This window comes from Cibotium barometz, chromosome 66 (genome assembly GCF_041138505.1).
Source record: "Cibotium barometz isolate CiBa-2024 chromosome 66, ASM4113850v1, whole genome shotgun sequence".
Taxonomy (NCBI): Eukaryota; Viridiplantae; Streptophyta; class Polypodiopsida; order Cyatheales; family Cibotiaceae; genus Cibotium; species Cibotium barometz.
In genome coordinates, this window is record NC_141111.1 from 2,941,485 (window position 1) to 2,960,127 (window position 18,643).

The 18,643-nt window shown below is 43.4% G+C and overlaps 1 protein-coding gene across 6 annotated transcripts in view; it reads left to right on the forward strand.

Moving 5' to 3' along the window:
* The window catches only part of LOC147602680 (Protein kinase superfamily protein), a 124,023-nt gene that overhangs the window by 90,271 nt on the left and 15,109 nt on the right, over positions 1 to 18,643 (forward strand). For 3 of the 6 annotated variants that reach the window (XM_086797519.1, XM_086797521.1, XM_086797522.1), the window contains 4 exons: positions 2,169 to 2,240; positions 11,325 to 11,513; positions 11,696 to 11,777; positions 11,933 to 11,979. In XM_086797519.1, the coding sequence (XP_086653645.1) occupies positions 2,169 to 2,240; positions 11,325 to 11,513; positions 11,696 to 11,777; positions 11,933 to 11,979 (390 nt within the window). Of the gene's footprint in view, positions 1 to 2,168; positions 2,241 to 11,324; positions 11,514 to 11,695; positions 11,812 to 11,932; positions 11,980 to 18,643 lie in introns of all 6 variants that reach the window. The other 3 variants (XR_015265740.1, XM_086797523.1, XM_086797520.1) reach the window with 3 other exon arrangements.

An 18,643-nucleotide genomic window follows, 5' to 3' on the forward strand; every position in this document is an offset into this window, starting at 1 on the left:
GAGAGCTATATAGAGCACAGCGTCCACGACCCGCTAGGCTGCGGCCCTAGCTGAGACATTATCAGAGGATACATGCGAGATATTAACATGACGCCGTGCGGCATGACCTCGGCGCTTCAGCTAGTCTATGCTGCATCGACCTATGCAAGACATTATGGGATGAGTCTATATCAGTTGCTTCCCATAGCCTACCATTTTCCAGTTCCACACTTTTATCAGATATGCTTTTTTCTGGCAGTTGTATCAGGCCACTAGTTCCTCTTTGGCCACATGTTATAGCTAGTTGTTTTTCAGCTTATGCTTTTCATTTTCTACTCGGGACATTTAGTGTTTTGGATGTATTGGTACTTTAGTCTCATAGGCCACTTTGGCCTCTTGTAGACGTTAATATCTCTTTCTTTCTCTCTCTCTCTCTCTCTCTCTACACTCTTACTTTCTCTGCATTGTGCTATTCATGGTCAAGAACCAAGGGCTGAAAGTATTTATCAAAGTATGGTCCTCTTCTGTGAGCTTCCGCATGTTACAACACAGTCCGTTTGGGCCGCACGATTCAGATGCCAAAGGTTGATAGTACGCCAACACAGGAGTAGCACACTGGTGGACAAAGGGCAGCCCCACACACTTCCTTCGTGATTTTTGGAGCAGCTGTGGGACAACTTCTAGCCATGGAAGATTACGCCTTTCCTCTGGCAAATAGCACACAGGAGCTTGGCAATGGGCACCTAGCTGGCAGTTGGAAGTCGGCCAACTATTTGTTGTAGATGTGGACACCCTCTGGAGTCACAGTGGCATTGCTTTTGGGATTTTCCTAAGGCGCATCAGGTTTGGTGTGGATCCTCTGCATTTTCACCTTGGACTAGGCACCAGCATGCATCATCACCTTTTTTTGTTTTGGGGGGGGGAGGAGGGGGTAGCCTGGGCTTTTGAAACAGCACCAGCCCTAGCATATGAGGAGACTGGACAGGACCTTGCCCTTCTTATCTCTCATCACAATATCGTGGCAGCCCCATTATCAACAGGCCCAGTTGGGAGGAGGACCACAAGCCACTGTCAGAGGTGGGAGATCATTACCAATATAGCAGCATGGCAGATTTGGCATGCTCACAGAGTGAGGCCACCGAGGGCGCTACCATGCCTCCTGTTGAGTCCATCAAAAGCATATGGACGAACATCATACACACCGTCCGTGGCCAGTGGGAGAAGCTTTGAGGCGGCTCCAAGCGTATGCAGAAGCATTGAGAGGCTTTTCTGGGGATTTTGAGCAATGGACCTTTCCTCGGGGCCAAAGACAACGAGGTTACTTGGCTTTACAGGCCACCTGTTTGGCTGTTTCCCCCTCCCCCCAATCATATGAGATAGCCTTCCTCCGAGAGAGGCCAGCAAGGAGGAGCCCCTCTCTGTCCTCTATTGTTTTCTTGTCTCCCATGATTGAGATTGGGTCATGTGCTTAGCCGATTCGGCTGTATTTTTGGTGACTAATGGAAGGATCTTTTCTTGAAAAATTAAATAACAAACAGAACGCATTAATGATGTGATGTCCAAATGCCCAGCTGCTGCTAGACAACACACAACACATTAATGAGCTGACATCCAAATGCCCTTGGACAACATGCAAAGCACATCAAAGACCCAAAGCTCAGCTGAAGAGTCTACCCTCCATGGTCACCACACCTGGACACACTCCTTGGGGGCAAAGGACCATTTTTTTATCTCTGCAGGATGAGGTCTTGAGATGGTTTTACAACCCTATCAAGGTTTCGCATATCAAGCCTTCATTGTCCGTCAGTGTCTTTTTAGGCATACCTCATAGTTCCTATCTATTTTTCATAGTTGAGATCGTGCTATTCAGTCAAAAATGCTGTTTCTCTCCAAGAACAGTTTTTTGGGAGTGTGTAGAGTGCCGACAGAATACAATCCTCTTGTGAAAAGATGTCCATTGACTGCAGCAAGATGGGATTGAACCCGAATCTCACTTAAGGGTTCAATCAGCTACCAACTCACCTGCACGCGGTAGACTACTGTTAAAAAATCTATTCCTTCACCATAAAAAAGAATGGATCTGAGAAACTAGTAGTGTTTTATTGAGGAGTGCTGCAGTGACTGCAAAGTTTGGAGAATTCAAACAGTAACCACTTCCTCTTGATCCTTTCTTTGGTTTTGTTATGTAGCACAATGGCAGAGAAAGATGTTTATTTTCTTGTTTCTCAGCTAAGAGACATGGCTTTTTCAGTTGACATCAGGTACATTTTTTCCTTTCTTGTTGTATATGCATTCAGTATTGTAGTTTTTCAAAATGACCTTTTTTAGTCAATATTGCTGTAGAAGATTGCAAAATCCATTCCTTTTGTTAGCTTTTGTGTTATTTTCGGAAAGCAGGTTAGAAGAATTTTTCATGATGAGAATATCTAAAACTGAATACTTGAAATGCAAGTATTGTCAGTGAAGTAGATGTTGGCATTATTATGCAAAGTTAAAAGGTGTCCTAGTTCAAGCTTTGGCATCATATTTTTATGGTTTCTTTTCGACTATGGGGGATAAGGGAAGATACATATAGGACTCTCTTATGCGCACATACACATACACAAAAGCACACATGTATGCATGCATAGATAGAACTCTCTCATGTGCACATACACACACCTTTTTTTTTAAAGTAAAAAAAACCAGTGTTCTATTAGCAAGGAGCAATGCACATGGGGAGGATGTACTTTAGAGGGAAGTCATCCAATGAAGAAAGCTAGAAACAGTGGAAAAAGACCTCAAACTGTTGGGTATCAATATATCGATAGACTCCACCTGTCGACGACAGTCATGTAGGGACTGGCGAAGATTGGCACAAAAGAAAGCATATGCATCTAGAGAAGGTTGTTGAAATATAATATGATTCCGAGCCTTCCAAATAGTCTAGAGTGCCCAATTGCTTATCCAGATCATGAAAGTGTCAAATCCAACCATGCAAGATGGCAAAACACCAAAAATCCAAAAGAGTGTTCCTCCTTTGAAGGATGGAAAACGTCCTTGGAGATTGTGAGTCAGTGCTTGCATGAAAGTCCTAGACTTTGTGCAATGCCAAAGAAGATGTGGAATGGACTCTGCATGTCGTCTACATCTACACATCTATCACTAGAGATATGTGATTTTGCCAGAAAAGTGGAAACTGGAAGTATTCCCACAAGGCATCTCCATAAGAATAGACATTATTTGAGAGGCAACTTTCTTACAACCCTAGATTAGTCGAAGCCTTTGTTTCCACCAGTTAGTATTCTTATGCATTCCCCATAAAGTATCAACATGAGGCTGGATCCACGGGAAAGGAAGCAACAATTTGTACACATTACTTGCCGTAAGCGCATCCAATCGAAGAGGACTGGTATGACCTACAAGTTGCCAATCATGAAGTCTGTCTTGATCATCTAGGGGTGGGATGGGTTCAAAGGCCACAACAGTGTAGTAATAGTTTTCCACACTCGCGTGTGATGCAAACCCAAGTTATGGTTGAGACAGGCTTGTGGAAAAGTAAACACAAATCCCTCGTCTACTACCACATCCTCCACAGTGTTAACTCCAATGGAGGCCAAAAGCAGGCCTTTCGTGTGTTCCTATATTGCAAGTGGTTGAGGAAACACTGAAGACCAATGAATGCTTTCGAATTGAAGAGAATTCCTAGTCAATGCATCTCTACCATGCCACTGAATAGAGGACAAGGCTAATTTCTAATCATGAAGAAGGGAAGATGCATAAGGGCACATACACACACAAAAGCACACATGCATGCATGCATATATATAGAGCACTTGTGACCTAGCTGCCCATTATTGTCTACCATATAATATCTTTCAAAGTGTTTGATCACCTATCTGCCCATGGTTGTCTTTGCATTGTGCGGTGTTGGATGTTTCAAAATGTAACTGCAACCTTTGTGTGTCATATTCCATGCAAGGACCAGAATACTTTGAAAAAAGTAAATCATTCTAAGGTATATCAATTTTAATTATTTTGTATATCTTTCACCGAATATATCCTTCAAATTCAAAAAAAAGAGGAAGTAAATAACAATTACTTAAAAGTCATGTTTTGGGAGCTTTGCACAAAGTTTGGCTTCTTGAAACTGAATAGGTAGATACAGTTTTTTTTAACATAAATATAACACGTATATCTCTTTTTTTTTTGCTTTATTATATCGTTGTGTTATTGACATTTAGCCATTTAGCATGGTTTGATTGGTTCAAACAAACATTCCAAATTCGTGAAGGTCTGTAATTGACCACTTTTAACCACCCGAAACCAACTCTAAGAGTCTGTATGCAATATTGAAGTCATGAACTGGCATGAAACTCAAATCATCTGGTCGCACAGGCTTGATTCCTTAGTTCACTCTCAAATTTACATTAAGCAACCAATGACCACATCAAAGTGATTATGCAAGTAATGTCTTCTAACCAAACCATGTGCACTTTTACATAAGGTTCACGAGCAGGACTCATGAAAACCTTTAAGCCAAAGAAAATTTGAGAGCATCTTATAGAAGAGTGCCTTTTTGACACAAGTCGCTTAAAAATGAATTCTAGCAATAAGAAATCATAGTTTGTTTCGCTTGGCAAGATCCTTTCAGCTTTAGGAACATAAAACCTGCATCATGTACTATCTTCTCAAGCTTCAGTCCCTTATTGCAAGGCTGGCTAGTGCATTTCCAAAAGCCTGTTTTGGGTCTCTGATAGACCCTGTTTCCTTATGCAAGAGCAGGCGGTTTGGTGGATTTTGCCTTGTTATTTTGCTGCGGTGTCTAAAAGCTTCATTTGTTGAGCTTCGTGATGTGGGGTTAGGTCTTCCTCAATGAATAGTTGGGTGTCTGTATGACATTCTCTCTTCACTCTTTGCAAGGTTCTATCTTGTGATATATGCAATATCTTAAATGAGTGGTTTGTACAAGTGCATCTGCTTTGTTTGCCATTTTTAGTAGCACATGCTATACTCCACTGCATGTTCTCCTTTGCCTTTCTTTTTCATCCTGCATGAGGTTGTGCATCTCCTGTGAGGTTATTGTTGTTAAAAGACATGGTGTGAGCTTAAGCTTGGAAATGGTTAAGTGAATCAAACAATGAAGATGGTTACCACATAAGCTAACTCACAATTGGAGAAGTACAGCATCAAAAAATTTGGGTCCATAGGAAAGGTGGCTTGGACCACCAAACTTTTTAGTTATTATATAACTCATATTTAAATACATGTGGCTTCTTATGTGTCATATTTTCTATCCATTTGATTTCATTTGGTACATGTTTGTAATTGTAGGAAATGACAGTTGGGTTGCAGCCCAACTGTCATATTTTCTTATTTAAATACATGTGGTTTCTTTTGTGTCATATTTTCTATCCATTTGATTTCATTTGGTACATGTTTGTAATTGTAGGAAGTGACAGTTGGGTTGCAGCCCAAGTGAACGAGAGAATAGGTATCACACACATCATATTGAAGTCCAAACTTGGGAGTGACTTAAACAAGAGGGAGATGATGACATTTTTAGGGCCTGGTGTTGTGAAATGTGGTGCCAAAGAGCACAAGGAAAATATGGAGTGAGTGTGAGAACCCACATTACCAAGTGAGAATTATCCCACATGCAAGAGAAAGGCCATGTTGTACTTGAAGCAACACATGCAATCACTTAGATTAAGATAAGATATGACCAATGAGCAATGGAATGTGCTCAAGAGTCACCACTTAGACATTAACCATAAACATATGCTAATGAAGTCCTAATGAAGAGAGTATTTCCAGGATCAAGCACTAAGTGTATTTCCAGGACCAAGCACTAAGTACACAAAGTATGCACTCTACTCTCTCCACATAGCTCTCTAGTGAATGAGTAGAATGACCTGTTTATATAGGCTCATATGAAGAGGAGGCGCCTAGAGGCCTAGAATCACTCCACCTCCCCTAAGATCTCTCACCTGACTTACCTAAAAGGTGATGGCTAGAATCAGGGAGTCACCTACTTGACCTAACACAGTAATCAACTAAAACAAGAGGCACCACTAAGGATTTCCCATAAAGGTTTGCATTATATTCATGCTACTCCAAGGCTTGGCTTTTTTTTTTCTCTTGGGGGGATGGGGGGGAGGGGGGAGTTAGGTTTATTGCCTCAACCCTAGGACTATATGCTCTTGAACTTGGTCGGCCACTTTTCGAGAGTTCGTGTATTGTATGATTCTTCCGTGTAGTTTTCTTCATTGTTTGCCGTAGTTTTGCAACCTCAAAAGCATGTGCATTTAGGATTTCCAAGCACAATGTTAAGGCACTTTTTCTAGCATCTCCATTTTCTTCTCATAGAGGAGTTTTGTGCATCTTAATTGTTTTAGCAAGAGCTATGATCAAGTTTGGTGTGCAGTGTGTCTATGCATAGAAAAAGAGATAGAAGTGGCCCAAGCTGTTTGTAATCGTGAGAAGAAAACCCGTATCATTCACCTCATCATGAAGATAAGAGAATGCAACATGAAGATTCTCGCCATAAGAAGCAACTGAACGATTTCAAATTGGGCGACAAGGATATCAACTTTGCTAATTTTCATGGTAAGCTTGATCCAAACAAAGATTTTTCTTTCATTAAGCGTTTGAGATTGCATTTTATGCTGAAGATTTCAGGGAGGAATCAAAACTCCATCATGTTGGGATGCACTCAAAGACATTGTAAGTGATTGGTGGTTGTCCAAGAAGCTTGTCGGCACGGTCAACACCAGATGGGTTGATTTCAAGGCCATGTTTTTTGCACAATTCGAGTTGGGGCTTCACCCTGTCATCCAGCAGGAACCTGAAGTGTTCTCAAATTATACTCTCCAACACCTCACCACCAATGGAAAACTTGCATATGAAGTCGGGCAAACCAAATGAGCCCTGGATGAATGAAAATACAGATCAATGGCTGTTCTAAATCAGAAAAAATCTAACCAGCCACGGAAAAAGAATCACTTAGAGATGGCAAAGAAATGACCTAAAGTCTAACCAGCCATTCTAATTAGCCACGGAAAAAGAACGAGGAAAGAGACGAATCACCTAAATCTCCCTAAGGTCCTGTAAGTCCAGGAATTCTTATCGTGAACTTCCATATCTAGTGCAACTTGCTATTCTCGGGCAACACTAGGGCATCCAACTTCTCACCCATTTTTGTAGGTGTATTCATTTGAACAACAGAGAAGGTGAAGAATCTTACCGGCATTATAGTGGAGAGGGGCCGCGGTACAGGTGGAACACTTACAAATCCACGCGTCTATTTATGCAGGCTTGCTCTTGCGGGTTTCTCTTTTGGTATTTCCCATCTCTAAGGCCCAGGATTGTGCTCGGTCACACTTGTAAGTGGGGGAGAGGACTCTTTTGTCGTCACCCCAACTATGTGGACCTCCCACACCACAGGGCTGGAGTGGAAAGCTTGGGCGAAAACCCCATCCTCTATTTTCTGGCGAGGAAATGCTCAAAGAACAGCTCTCTGTTTATATTTTCAGCTTGCAGGTCCATGCTTCATTAAAAAAAAGGCCACCCAGGCACTTTATTTAAAACACTGTCAGTGGGCGCCATTCCATTCACCCCAAAACCCAAATGGGCTGCCCGTGTGCCTCCTTGCTGAGCCTAAGGTTTTATAACATTAGGTGAATAAATTAAAAGCCTTGCCGAAGCTTTTTGAAGAAGAGACGTGGCCTGCATGGCCTGGAGCATCGAAGAAGAGAAAGCGGCGCCATCCTCTCCATGTGGGACTCCGCACATTTTGCCTGCAGCCAACTTCATCAGCTCATCATCATCAATAGCTTCATCAGCATCATCATCCTCATGTCATCGACTTTTGCGCCCTATTTTTCATACACTTTGCAGGTTTGGGAGAACCATTGCAGAGAGAGAATATTCAAGATCCCTTGGAGAAGCACTGGAGAGAGCCTTAGGGGACAACGCCAAGATGCGATGCCAGTGAACAACAAAACTCTGTTGCCAATTTAATGTTAAATGAATCAGATGAATGATTGAGCAATTAACACCATGAAATCTTCAATGCTGGAATTAGACTATTGATAGAGAGGAAGCACCATACAGTGCATTGCATTGAATAGTGCTGCCGGGTCTGGATCCACCAAAAGTCAAAGCAGGGTTATAAATATCTGATCCTATGATGGATCTGGCTTGTTCTCAAGTTGGAGCAAGAAAGGCTTGTTTCTAAGTTGGGATGAGAGAATTCTCAAGTTGGAATAATTCAAGAATAGCCCAAGTTAGTAATGGTTTGTTTCTAAGTTAAGTCCTAAGTTGAATATGGCGTGTTCCTAAGTTGGGTTTCTAAGTGGAAATAGGCGACGCATGGCTCTAAGCTGGACTCAAAAGGTTTGTTCCTGAACAATATGTTTACTTTTGGAAGCCTCTGTTGAGGCCAACGAGGCCAAGTGCACAAAAGTTGTGTGAAAAGTCACCAGCTTGACCCCTTGCGTGGAGATTCACTTGGTACAAGCTTTGGAAGATGGGAGATTGTCCTTGACATTTATTTATGCATTTATACGTCGCTTGTTTAATGAATATGAAATGGTTTGTGCACTGTAAACTGTTTTTTACTGTGGGCACTGCCTGGATTTATTGCATGTGAATGTCCACAAGACCGATGGACGTTTGGAAGCCCCAAGGACACACATGCTTGACTTGCTTGTGGTTTCACATGGGTCTTGCAAGAGGAAAATCGGAAACTAAACCGTTTTTAATTTGATTGATATTTTATTATGGTTTTACTAAGGTGTAATATGCAGGCACTTAGTAAATAGTGCAAACACTTAATACGCTGGGTGCCCCTCAGTAAGTGGCCCAAGCTGATTGGATGATTCATTTTGAAGACTTTGAAGACAACCTTGATAGAACTGCAGAGAACAAGGTTGCCAGGTGGGCAAGCTTGTGAATGACTTTGTGGAGTGGTAAGCTGCCCTTTTGTGGAGGTACACTTGTGATTACTGTAAATGGGCTACCAAGGTACTCCTAGCTGTGTCTGGAGTTTGGGTCTCTTGCTTGATAGATTGCTGGCAAGAGGATCCATTGGAAGGACCAACATTGGCACCGACAAATCTTGTTTTTGTGTTGTATTCATTTAGTTGGTCTTGGAAATTTTGGTGTATGGGCTGGGGTTTCCACAAGTTTTGTACAAATCAAAGTTCCTTTGGGCAATACATATCAGCCTTGGGGGGCGGGGGATTTTGGACCCGTAGTGTGGTGTGTTGTGCTCTACTTTTTTTTTTGTGTGGCATATTCATTGTAGTTAATTGTGTTCGTCATTGAGTTTGATTAAAATCTCGGAGATACATGATCCCCATTACAATTTGTCCAGAGTTGACCAGCGTTGCTTGATATTGGACTAACGCTTGTCTACATGTTAGATGCTATTTTGATGTTTGATGCTATCTTATGAATTGGATGCAGGCAGAGCATTATTATCTATGTTTTGGCCTCTGGATTTATTTTTGGTGTTGCTTTTTGATATCAATGGCACTCATAGGGTTGAAGGCTTATAGCTCTCTATCGCAAAGATATCACAAAAGACTACTGGCTCATGGTTATGATCTTTGACTGTGTATGCATGACTTGGCTCTAGTGAAGAGAGATCCTCAGGTTCTGTGGTTAAGTCGGAGATGGATTTTGTTCCTGTGGAATAGAAGATGTCATAAGGAGGGAGAACTAGCCCACCCTAGTGTGGTGTGCAACGTGTTTGTATAGCCTTGCTTTTTTAGTTTGCATAAAAGGGGGAGGGGGGCGGCAGGGTCATCAGGTCTTTTCTGATGGTGGATGTTGTCTTGATAGTGCTAAGGTTCTAAGGAGGTAAAGAAGTTCCTGGGTCCACGGACGTGGTAGTGGTACTTTGTAGGATCCTCTGAAGCGTGGCAAGACTCCAGTACAAGCTGCAGGCCTGCTCTGTGAAAGCTCTCAGCAGCATGTCCTAGTCGGCTGACTGAGAAAAGTGCTAACTTTGGCAAGTGCCTGGTCCAGATTTTTAGAAGCGAGTTTCAGGCAAGAAAAGGAATTCCTGCGACATCATCTCAACCCTCCTGAGTTTTTGGTTTCTGAAGAAGATTGTCTGGCATCCTAGCTGGCTGATGTTGCCCATGCTTCCAGGGATCATTTTGAGAGAAATCCACTCAGAGAGGGTAGTGCCTGCCAAGGTACTAACCATGCTGCCTCTGTCCCAGGCCCACTTCTCTAGGTAAAAGCAGTTCAGTCGGGCTAGATTGGGGGTGTTGGCACACCCTCCGGCCTTGGCTATCTCTTTTCCGCCTTCTGCACCACCTAGGACATTGGATCTAGCTTTATCAGTGATGCCTGATCCTCCATTTCCATTAGCATTTTTCTGCTCGAGGCATGGTAGGGCGCTATGCAATTGGATCTTTTGGTGAAGTCTCTGGAAAAACCAAGATCTCTTACCTTCTCCATCTTGCAACTCATAAAGGTCTTTCTGTGGAGGCTTGGCTGGCCAGTTGGTTGTCGATGTTGCAGGTGAGCATAAGTGTCGTAATACCATTTGCTCTGGGATCTCCAGGTTGCATGAGCACTCACCCGGGGTGCCATCACCAAGGCGATTGACACAGATCTGGCACACTAAAATATTAAGGACTGCACAGGCTTAGCACTCCATCTGGTGTATACCCTGGGATGACGCGAGTGAGGTACCCATGACATCGTGGACCATGGACTCCCACTTAGAGTTCATTTGTACTCCCATAGCATGGAATATTTGGTGGGCATGGTGTTGTGAGACCATGAGGAATTTTCCACGCCTCGTACAAATGCGGACAGACCTATTTACACCCTCTGTGGCCAATAGGAACTCTTCGAGAGCAGCTTGAGCTATGCAGGAACAGGGAGGAGCTTTTCTGTGCCATCTCGACAGGCAAGGTTGGAATCACGGGCCCCAGTGCGACACTTCCCCAATACCCCCCCTGCTGTCTCTTGAAGTCCCCACCTCTTTTCAACTCGCAGCTAAAGAGTTTCTATAGATGTTTTTTAGATGCACCTAATCTTTGGTAGGATCGATCTTCTTTTGGGGGATTCACCATGTCTTCAGCATTTTGCACTTAATCATCCGCTATAACCTCAAATGTTATTTAATGTTAATGGCTGCAGAGGAGGAATTTCTAAGACTTCAAAAGAAGAGCTAGTACTTTTTAAGTTGTGTATCAAATAAGCACGATTATCTTTCAGGCATGGTGATGCTTTTGGTGCTAGTAATGTCTAGATGGGCTAAAGATGATGCTATTAGTCAATTAATGTGATGGTGATTGAGAAACTGCTCATAACTAGTTTGACTGGATTTCCTCTCCCAGTAACGAAGCTATCTTTCGTAGTCATAGTAATGGGTTGCCTTGGAAGCAGCAGAACATTGGGGGTGGATTAGAGGATTTTTCAGTAGGATCAGCCACTGCAGCATTGTCAGAAAGTTTATGGCGAAGAGCAAGATCAGCTGGGGCGATGACACCTTTGGAACAAAAGGCTTTTGGAATAGCTGATGACATGTATGGGGAGTACTTCCTTGTGCATTTGCTGGCTTTTTGTAATTATTTGTATTAAAATATGGTGCTTGTGTTCCTTATCAGTCGGCATAACAATATTGAACATTCCTTACTTGATCATAGACAAAACGTGTACTCTCTCCTAGTCGTGTTTTATTACATTATTGTTTGCTTTCTATCAACAGTTATGCTGCAGGATTGGTGATGGCATACATGATCTTTATTCCCTTTTGCAAGTCTGGGAGCATAGATGGACCTTCTCTTCAGGTATTTTCCGGTATAGTCGGCAATAATAATGTTGGTGAGTAGAGTTGGAGGCAATTTTATCATTCTCTCTTTAAGATTCTGCATTTTTTAACCAAGTTTTCATTTATTTTGGATACAATTGTTACATACAAATTTTATTTGTATTGTGAATGCAGAGACTGTTTGAAACTACTTTTCAATTGGACCTTCAAGGGGCAAGAGAGTAAGTGCTTCTCTGTATGGATTTTATGAGATCTATAAATTCTATGACGGTTCAACTTGCAACCTTTTTATCTTCCGTCAATGATGTCCTTGTTGGCAGAGACAAATTTTGATTGGAATGCTACATCTCTCCTTTGTGTCAAATTAGGTATTCATGAGATAGATGTTGGCTGAGGTGTAAGATCTCATGTATTTTATTTTTGCTAGTGTTTGTACTGTCTATAACACATATCATGTCAAAAGTCCTATGTATCATGTAAAATTTATTGTATATGCATGCATTCAGGCATTGGTATGCACATTCTTTTTCCAACCCCATTTCAATGGACTTCATTTAGATCCCCATTTTAGAGCCTGGTAAACCTCATCTGTTGATTCAGGAGATTCATAGAGTAACTGGACATAACTTGTGGGTAATGTGTGCTTATTAAAAAAGCCTCATGCACAGATGCCTTAGTCCATGGAACATCGACCCATGCCAATGCAAGGGATGTAACATACTTCCCCCTTAAGAGCTCACCTTTCTAAAGATGAAGGGAAGTGGGACATATCCCTTTGGACTTATCCACAACTCATTCAGTACTCAAGTCCATAATTCAACTTTTCAAATGATGCTTTATACAATTGAGGGTCTATGTGTTGAGATGTCAATCTTAACAAAATTGTTCTAGACTCAGCTGCATAATCATCCTTTTCTAAGCATAGGGTCAAAATTTAAGTTATCTTTGACAAGTTCCATAATTGACGACTCCATGATTCATACAAGTTCTCTAGCTTTGAACATGTAGTTCGGTTGAAACCTTCAAGTCTCAATACACAAATTAAGCCATACTTGAGGTTTCTATCTGAAATTCCTTGAGCCCAATTACCAAGGTAATATGTCTATTTTAAAGTTACACTTCAAATTTGTTCCTTTGAGGCAATACTAGTGCACATAGTTCTCTTGTTAGTAAATGTCACACATTGGCACATGAATGACCTACCGAACTTCTCGTAAGAAATAGGCATTGATAGTCTTATTATTTAGCTACCTATGCCCTTCACCCTAGAGAGGTCCAGATAAAGAATTCAAATACTTTCAATCATAACATGATTTTGACTCAAACCATTTCTAGTTCTTGGTAGAGAAACTAGGATAGTTTTCTTGTAAGATCTTTAGCATCAAGGATCGAAGTCTAGCTAGAAGTGTTTACTCTATAGTAGATCTTCCCCTTTGCAATTTTTTAGGGTTTGAAACGCTGCAATATCAACTATTTTACACATGGACATTCACCAATATCGTATATTGATATGGCAAGCTCGAAGGTTGTTGACTTCATGAGTGTGGATACTCTGTGGGGAAAACTCTCTTGAGAAATTATGTTTGAGTGAACTTCATTGGGGTGAGTATCTATCCCATATAATTTTCACAAATAAAGATACCTGTTGTTTTCCCTTTGGTCATATAGGAAACAAAGAGGTAGAGAACTAGTCCTATCAAGTTTTTCTGGATTTGGAAAAGTGGAAGGGGTATTGGGCCACTCTGTAGTAGGTGAAGACAGTTTTTGGATTGTTTTGGGTTGTTTCTTCCAAGTAGGAACTATTCTGAGGAAACTACTGGGTTATAACATAGGCACGACAAGAACTTAAGTTGGGATAGTGTTTTGTAGTAGCTATCAGCGTGCTTAGGTAGCAACCGGTATGCATTGGAAGGTCTCGGTGCATGCCGATAGCTTTCAGCATTCTTAGGTAGCACCCAACATGCATTGCGAGCTTCTAGTGCATGTCGGTAGCTATCGGCATACTTAAGTAGCACCCGACATGCATTGGGAGGTCCCGGTTGCATGTTGGTAGCTATTGGTGTGCTTAATTACCCAATATACATTGGAAGGTCTCGATGCATGCCGATAGCTTTCAGCATGCTTAGGTAGCACTCGGCATGTATTGGGAGCTTCTAGTCCATGCCAGTAGCTATCGACGTGCTTAGGTAGCACCTCACATGCATTAGAAAATGTCAGTACATGACGATAGATTTCAACATGCTTGGGGAGTACTGGCATGCTAAGGTAGGACCCTGCATGCATTGGAAGCTTCGCATCCGGTAGCTACCGGCAAGCATCAATAGTAGTACCCGAGAGCTAACGGCATGCACTGAGAGCTCCCAATGCATGTCAGTAGCTACCGGCATGCTTAGGTAGCGTCCAACATGCATTGGGAAATCCTGATGCATGCCATTAGCTCTCAGGTGCTACTGACACTTGCCGGTAGCTATCGGCATGCTTAGGTAGCACCCGCCATGCATTGGGAGGTCCCCGTGCATGCTAGTAGCTACCGGAATGATTAAGTGATATGTGTTTCTATTTACTAATAAAGCCTGCATTAGGAACTATCGTCATGCATTGACAGCTCTATTGGCATGCTTGGGTAGCACTCAGCATGCTTTGGGAGGTCCGCGTGTATGCCGGTAGCTACCGGAATGCTTAAGTGATATGCGTTTCGATTTACTATTAAAGCATGCATTAGGAGAAACCAACACTAAGTTCATGGAGTGACGCTTTCATTCCATCAGCAGGCACACGAATCCCACATCACTTGTCCACCTATAACAAATAGATAAGACAACCTCTTGCCCAAATATGTTCTTAGTAGTCAGAGAGGAAGTAGGGGGGAATGTCATGAGAGCTCCAATTATGTGTTGTGGCAAGGGTGCCTTTCTTGTTGATCGGTGCTTCGGTGGGTTGGCCTTTAGCTAGGAAGTGTGCAACTTCCTCTCTCCATTCAGGAGTCGGGCATGGTTGGAACAGGGGGGCATCTGGTATGTTGTCATCAACACCCACCAGTGGCTCGCCATTAGGAATGCAATGGTCAATCAATACATGTTGGGAGCCTTTACGTACCGTGTCTGAAAAATCAAATTCTAGTAGAATTAGGAGCCATATGGTGATTTTGCCCATGGTGCAAGGTTTATTCACCAGATAAAGAAGAGCGTGATGGTCTACGAAGAAAACAAATTTGGTCACCAAAAGGTAATGACAACTTTTTAACTATATAGACCATGACTAACCCTTCTCTTTCCGTAGTGGTATAATTTCGTTCTGCTTTGTTTAACAGGCAACTAGCAAAGCTAATAGGGAAATCCTTATTGTGTTCTCCAGATTGAGCCAATACGCAGGCAATTGCGAAGGCAGAGGCATCTATGTGGACATGGAATATGATTTCCCAATTATTCCCAATTAGGTGATCTCAAGATGGGAGTGCTTGCCAATGCTTTTTTGAAAGTATCATACACTTGTTGGTACTCCTCTGTCCATTCAAAAATCACCAGGAGTCTGTAAAGGAGACGAGCTATGTAAGTATACATAAAGATGAAACAGCGGTAATAACCTATATGCCTCATGAATCGTTGGACTTCCTTGAAGTTGGTAGGAGCGGTAGCTCAAGAATGAGTCGCATCTTGCTACCGTATTCTGTGACAATGTGTCCCAAGATTACTCCATGTCGAACCCAAAATTGGTATTTAGAGGGTTAAGAGAGATCCTGTAGAGCCGGTATCTCTCTAGCACTTTTCTCAGACACCATAAATGTGCTTTCCATTTAGAATTGATACAAAGGTCATCCATAAAGACTTCAAGGAATTTCCATAGTACTTCTTGTAGTGTGCACATTAGGCTTTGGAAGGTGTCTGAGACATTGGGCAATCTAGATGGCATGACTCGGTATGCATATGTGCCCCATTCAGTGGCAAAAGCCAATTTATGTTAATCTTTTGGGTCAATCAGCACTTTATTGTAGTTGGAAAACCCATCAAGGAAGCTGTAAGCTTCCTTTCCTGCAACCTGCTCGAGCACATTTTCTGCGAAGGGCAATGGATAGTGATCTTGTATTGTGGCGGCATTGACCTTTTTGAGGTCCACGCACACTCACTTTTCCGTTCTTTTTGGACACTATCACGATGGGTGAGACCCATTCAATGTGCTCTATCTCGTAGATGAATCTGCCATCTATGAGCCGATCGATTTTTTCCCGGACCATCTTGGAGTACTTGGGGTTCATAGGGTATGCTCTCTGCTTAGCTGGCCTTGCTCCTACCATAGGAATGGTATGTTTAACCACTTTAGGAGGTACACCCTTCATATCCGTATATTTCCTGGGGAAGCAATCTTGAAATTCCATGAGGAGGTAAGTAAGGTCTTTCTCTTCTTCCGTAGAGAGTTCTTTCCCAATGTAAATGGGATTTGGATCTTCCCTTGGGCCTGCCAGGTTGATCTCCTTGACCTTGGCCGGACCATCATAAGACGTACTTGGCTTCCCATCATGGGTTCTTTGGGCCTTTTCATATTGTACAAAACGGTCTCCTATCGTATAGGCTCTAAAGTGTTCGGGGACTTGTTTGGTCTCCTCAACTTTGGCGCTTTCCTCATTCAATTCTTCTTTTGACTTCTTGTTCGGCTAGTGCTAACTTTTTGTTTCGTGCTTTTCGCGCAGAGCAGCAAGGCTTTTGGGGTGCAGATTGAAAATCGGCTGACTCTTCTTCTTTTTTGTGGTCACGGCGTTAACTTGAACGGGTAACTCGTCGAGCTCCTTTTGCTAGACTTGGCAAAAGTAGGAATGTGCGTTAACGGCTTCCACATATCTCAGCCAATGCTCTTCCAATTTTATTGGGGAGATATAAGCCTCCTTTTTTTTCTTTTTCCCAGGAAAAAGATCCTTCATTAGTTAAAGAAAAAACAGCCACAAAGGACCAAGTACAATCACGGTGGGCTAGATACAAAGTCGCCTCATATAAGGGGGGGAAACAAGTGATCATAAGGGGAAGAGATGCTTCTTCTCCAGCTGGCCACTCTTTGAGGTGAAGGCTATCTCATACAAGGGGAGGGAGGGAGAACAACCACACAGGTGGTCTGTAATGCCAAATGGGGTCACCGCCTCTATCTGTGAGGAAAGGGCCAAGCCTCCAAAGTCTCAAGAAGACTTCTTGCCGCTTTCGCATGCGGTTAGAACCTCGCTGTAACTTCCCCCATTGACCGCGGAGGGTGTGAATACTATCAAGCCATATGCTCCTGATAGTCTCAGCTGGCGAAGTGTGGGTAGCCTCGATGGCCTCGCTGCATCTAGCACGCCAAATGTGCCAGGCTGCAATGTTACTGCAAATCTCCCATCTGTGGCATGAGCCTGGCCGCCAGTCACCCGTAGGAGGGGCTGTGACTGCTACTGCTACAATATGACGGTGAGAAACTTGAAGGGCTATCCCTTCCCCATCCTCCTCATAAGCCCTGATCGCTCAAGCCAAGTGATGATTCGGGTCGATGCCCTGTTGTCCATAGCGAAGATGCGGAGAATCCGCTGCCAAATCTGTTGAGCCTTCGAGCAATCCCAAAGGCAATGACTCTGAGACTCTTGATGGTGGCCGCACCGCAGACAAGCCGCTGACCGACCTCCAACTGTCAACCAAGTACCGACTGCCAAACTCGTGGGTGCCATCAACCAAAGAAAGAATGTGATCTTTCTAGGCCAAAAGCTGTCCCAAAGCCTCTTCCAGAAATCTAAAAGGAAGCACTGTGATAGACCCTATGAGACTGCCAATGTGCTGGTGCTGCCAAAGTGCCATTTATCTCAGGCATCTGGATCCTATGGCCTAGCCGCGCTGTATATGCAAAGAAGGGGTCGTCCAAAGTCTCCTCCCGATCCGCAGGATCATGCCAAGTCCACTCTCCCAAGTCCCAATGCAGCCACGTGAGAGGTCGGCACTCCCAAATCCGTAGCCACCATAGTCTCTCCTTGGCCACCTTGGCCGATGCTGGATCTATGTGCCATTCCCGTGCTCGAAAGCCGATCACCCTCACCCTCTGCAAGGTGCAGCCTCTGAAATCCTCCAAGGGAAGCTCTAATCTGTCTAGTTTGCCCTGGGATTCAATAGAAAAAGTGAGCAGACCACTGTCCTCATTTGCTCCGTGGACCACCACAAGGATATTGTGTCTGGTAAACACTCCTAACCACACTGGGGGGGGGGTCGGGTCTTGAATAGGCATCAGCCACTCCCGAGGGATAGCTGAGTCAATGTCAATGCTGAGCCTATCTCAACCCCAGATCCCTATCAAGCCTCGCTCTTGCTCCTCCAAGAATAACTACCTGTGTGCAATCCAATCTCCAAGAGACTTGGCTAGTCCCGTGCTCAAGGCTCCCCAAGATACATGTGGTCAGGCCCCTAACATGTAGCCAGTGGGTAAACAAATCAAGGGGTTCCAAACCAAAGGCTGCTAGAGCCGCTCCTTTGAGGCAACTAGAACTATCTGTCTGAGGGCTGGCCTGAGATGATCCCAAGCCCAAAGTAAGCTGGCTGCAAATCTGTCCTCAAAAGCTGGGCTACGACCACGGGCTCACATCTCTATGAAGATCCATGGGGTACTCTACGGCCACCGGCCCCCAAGGCTCAGAATGCGGGCTGAAATCCGGGCCATTAAGAAATCCTAGGGCACGGCTCTGAATAGCATGATCGATGAGGCCAAGCCCCCCTCTGCTACGTGGCTAAATGATCACTCGCCATGCCACCTTGGCCCTGGCTGGCCTCCCATCACTTCTGACCCATAAGAAGTTCCAAATCAATCGCTCTACCTAGCCAATGCATGCCCGAGAAAAGGCTCAACACGAAGTGATGTACCACATGGTGGCTAGAAGTACGTGGTTTG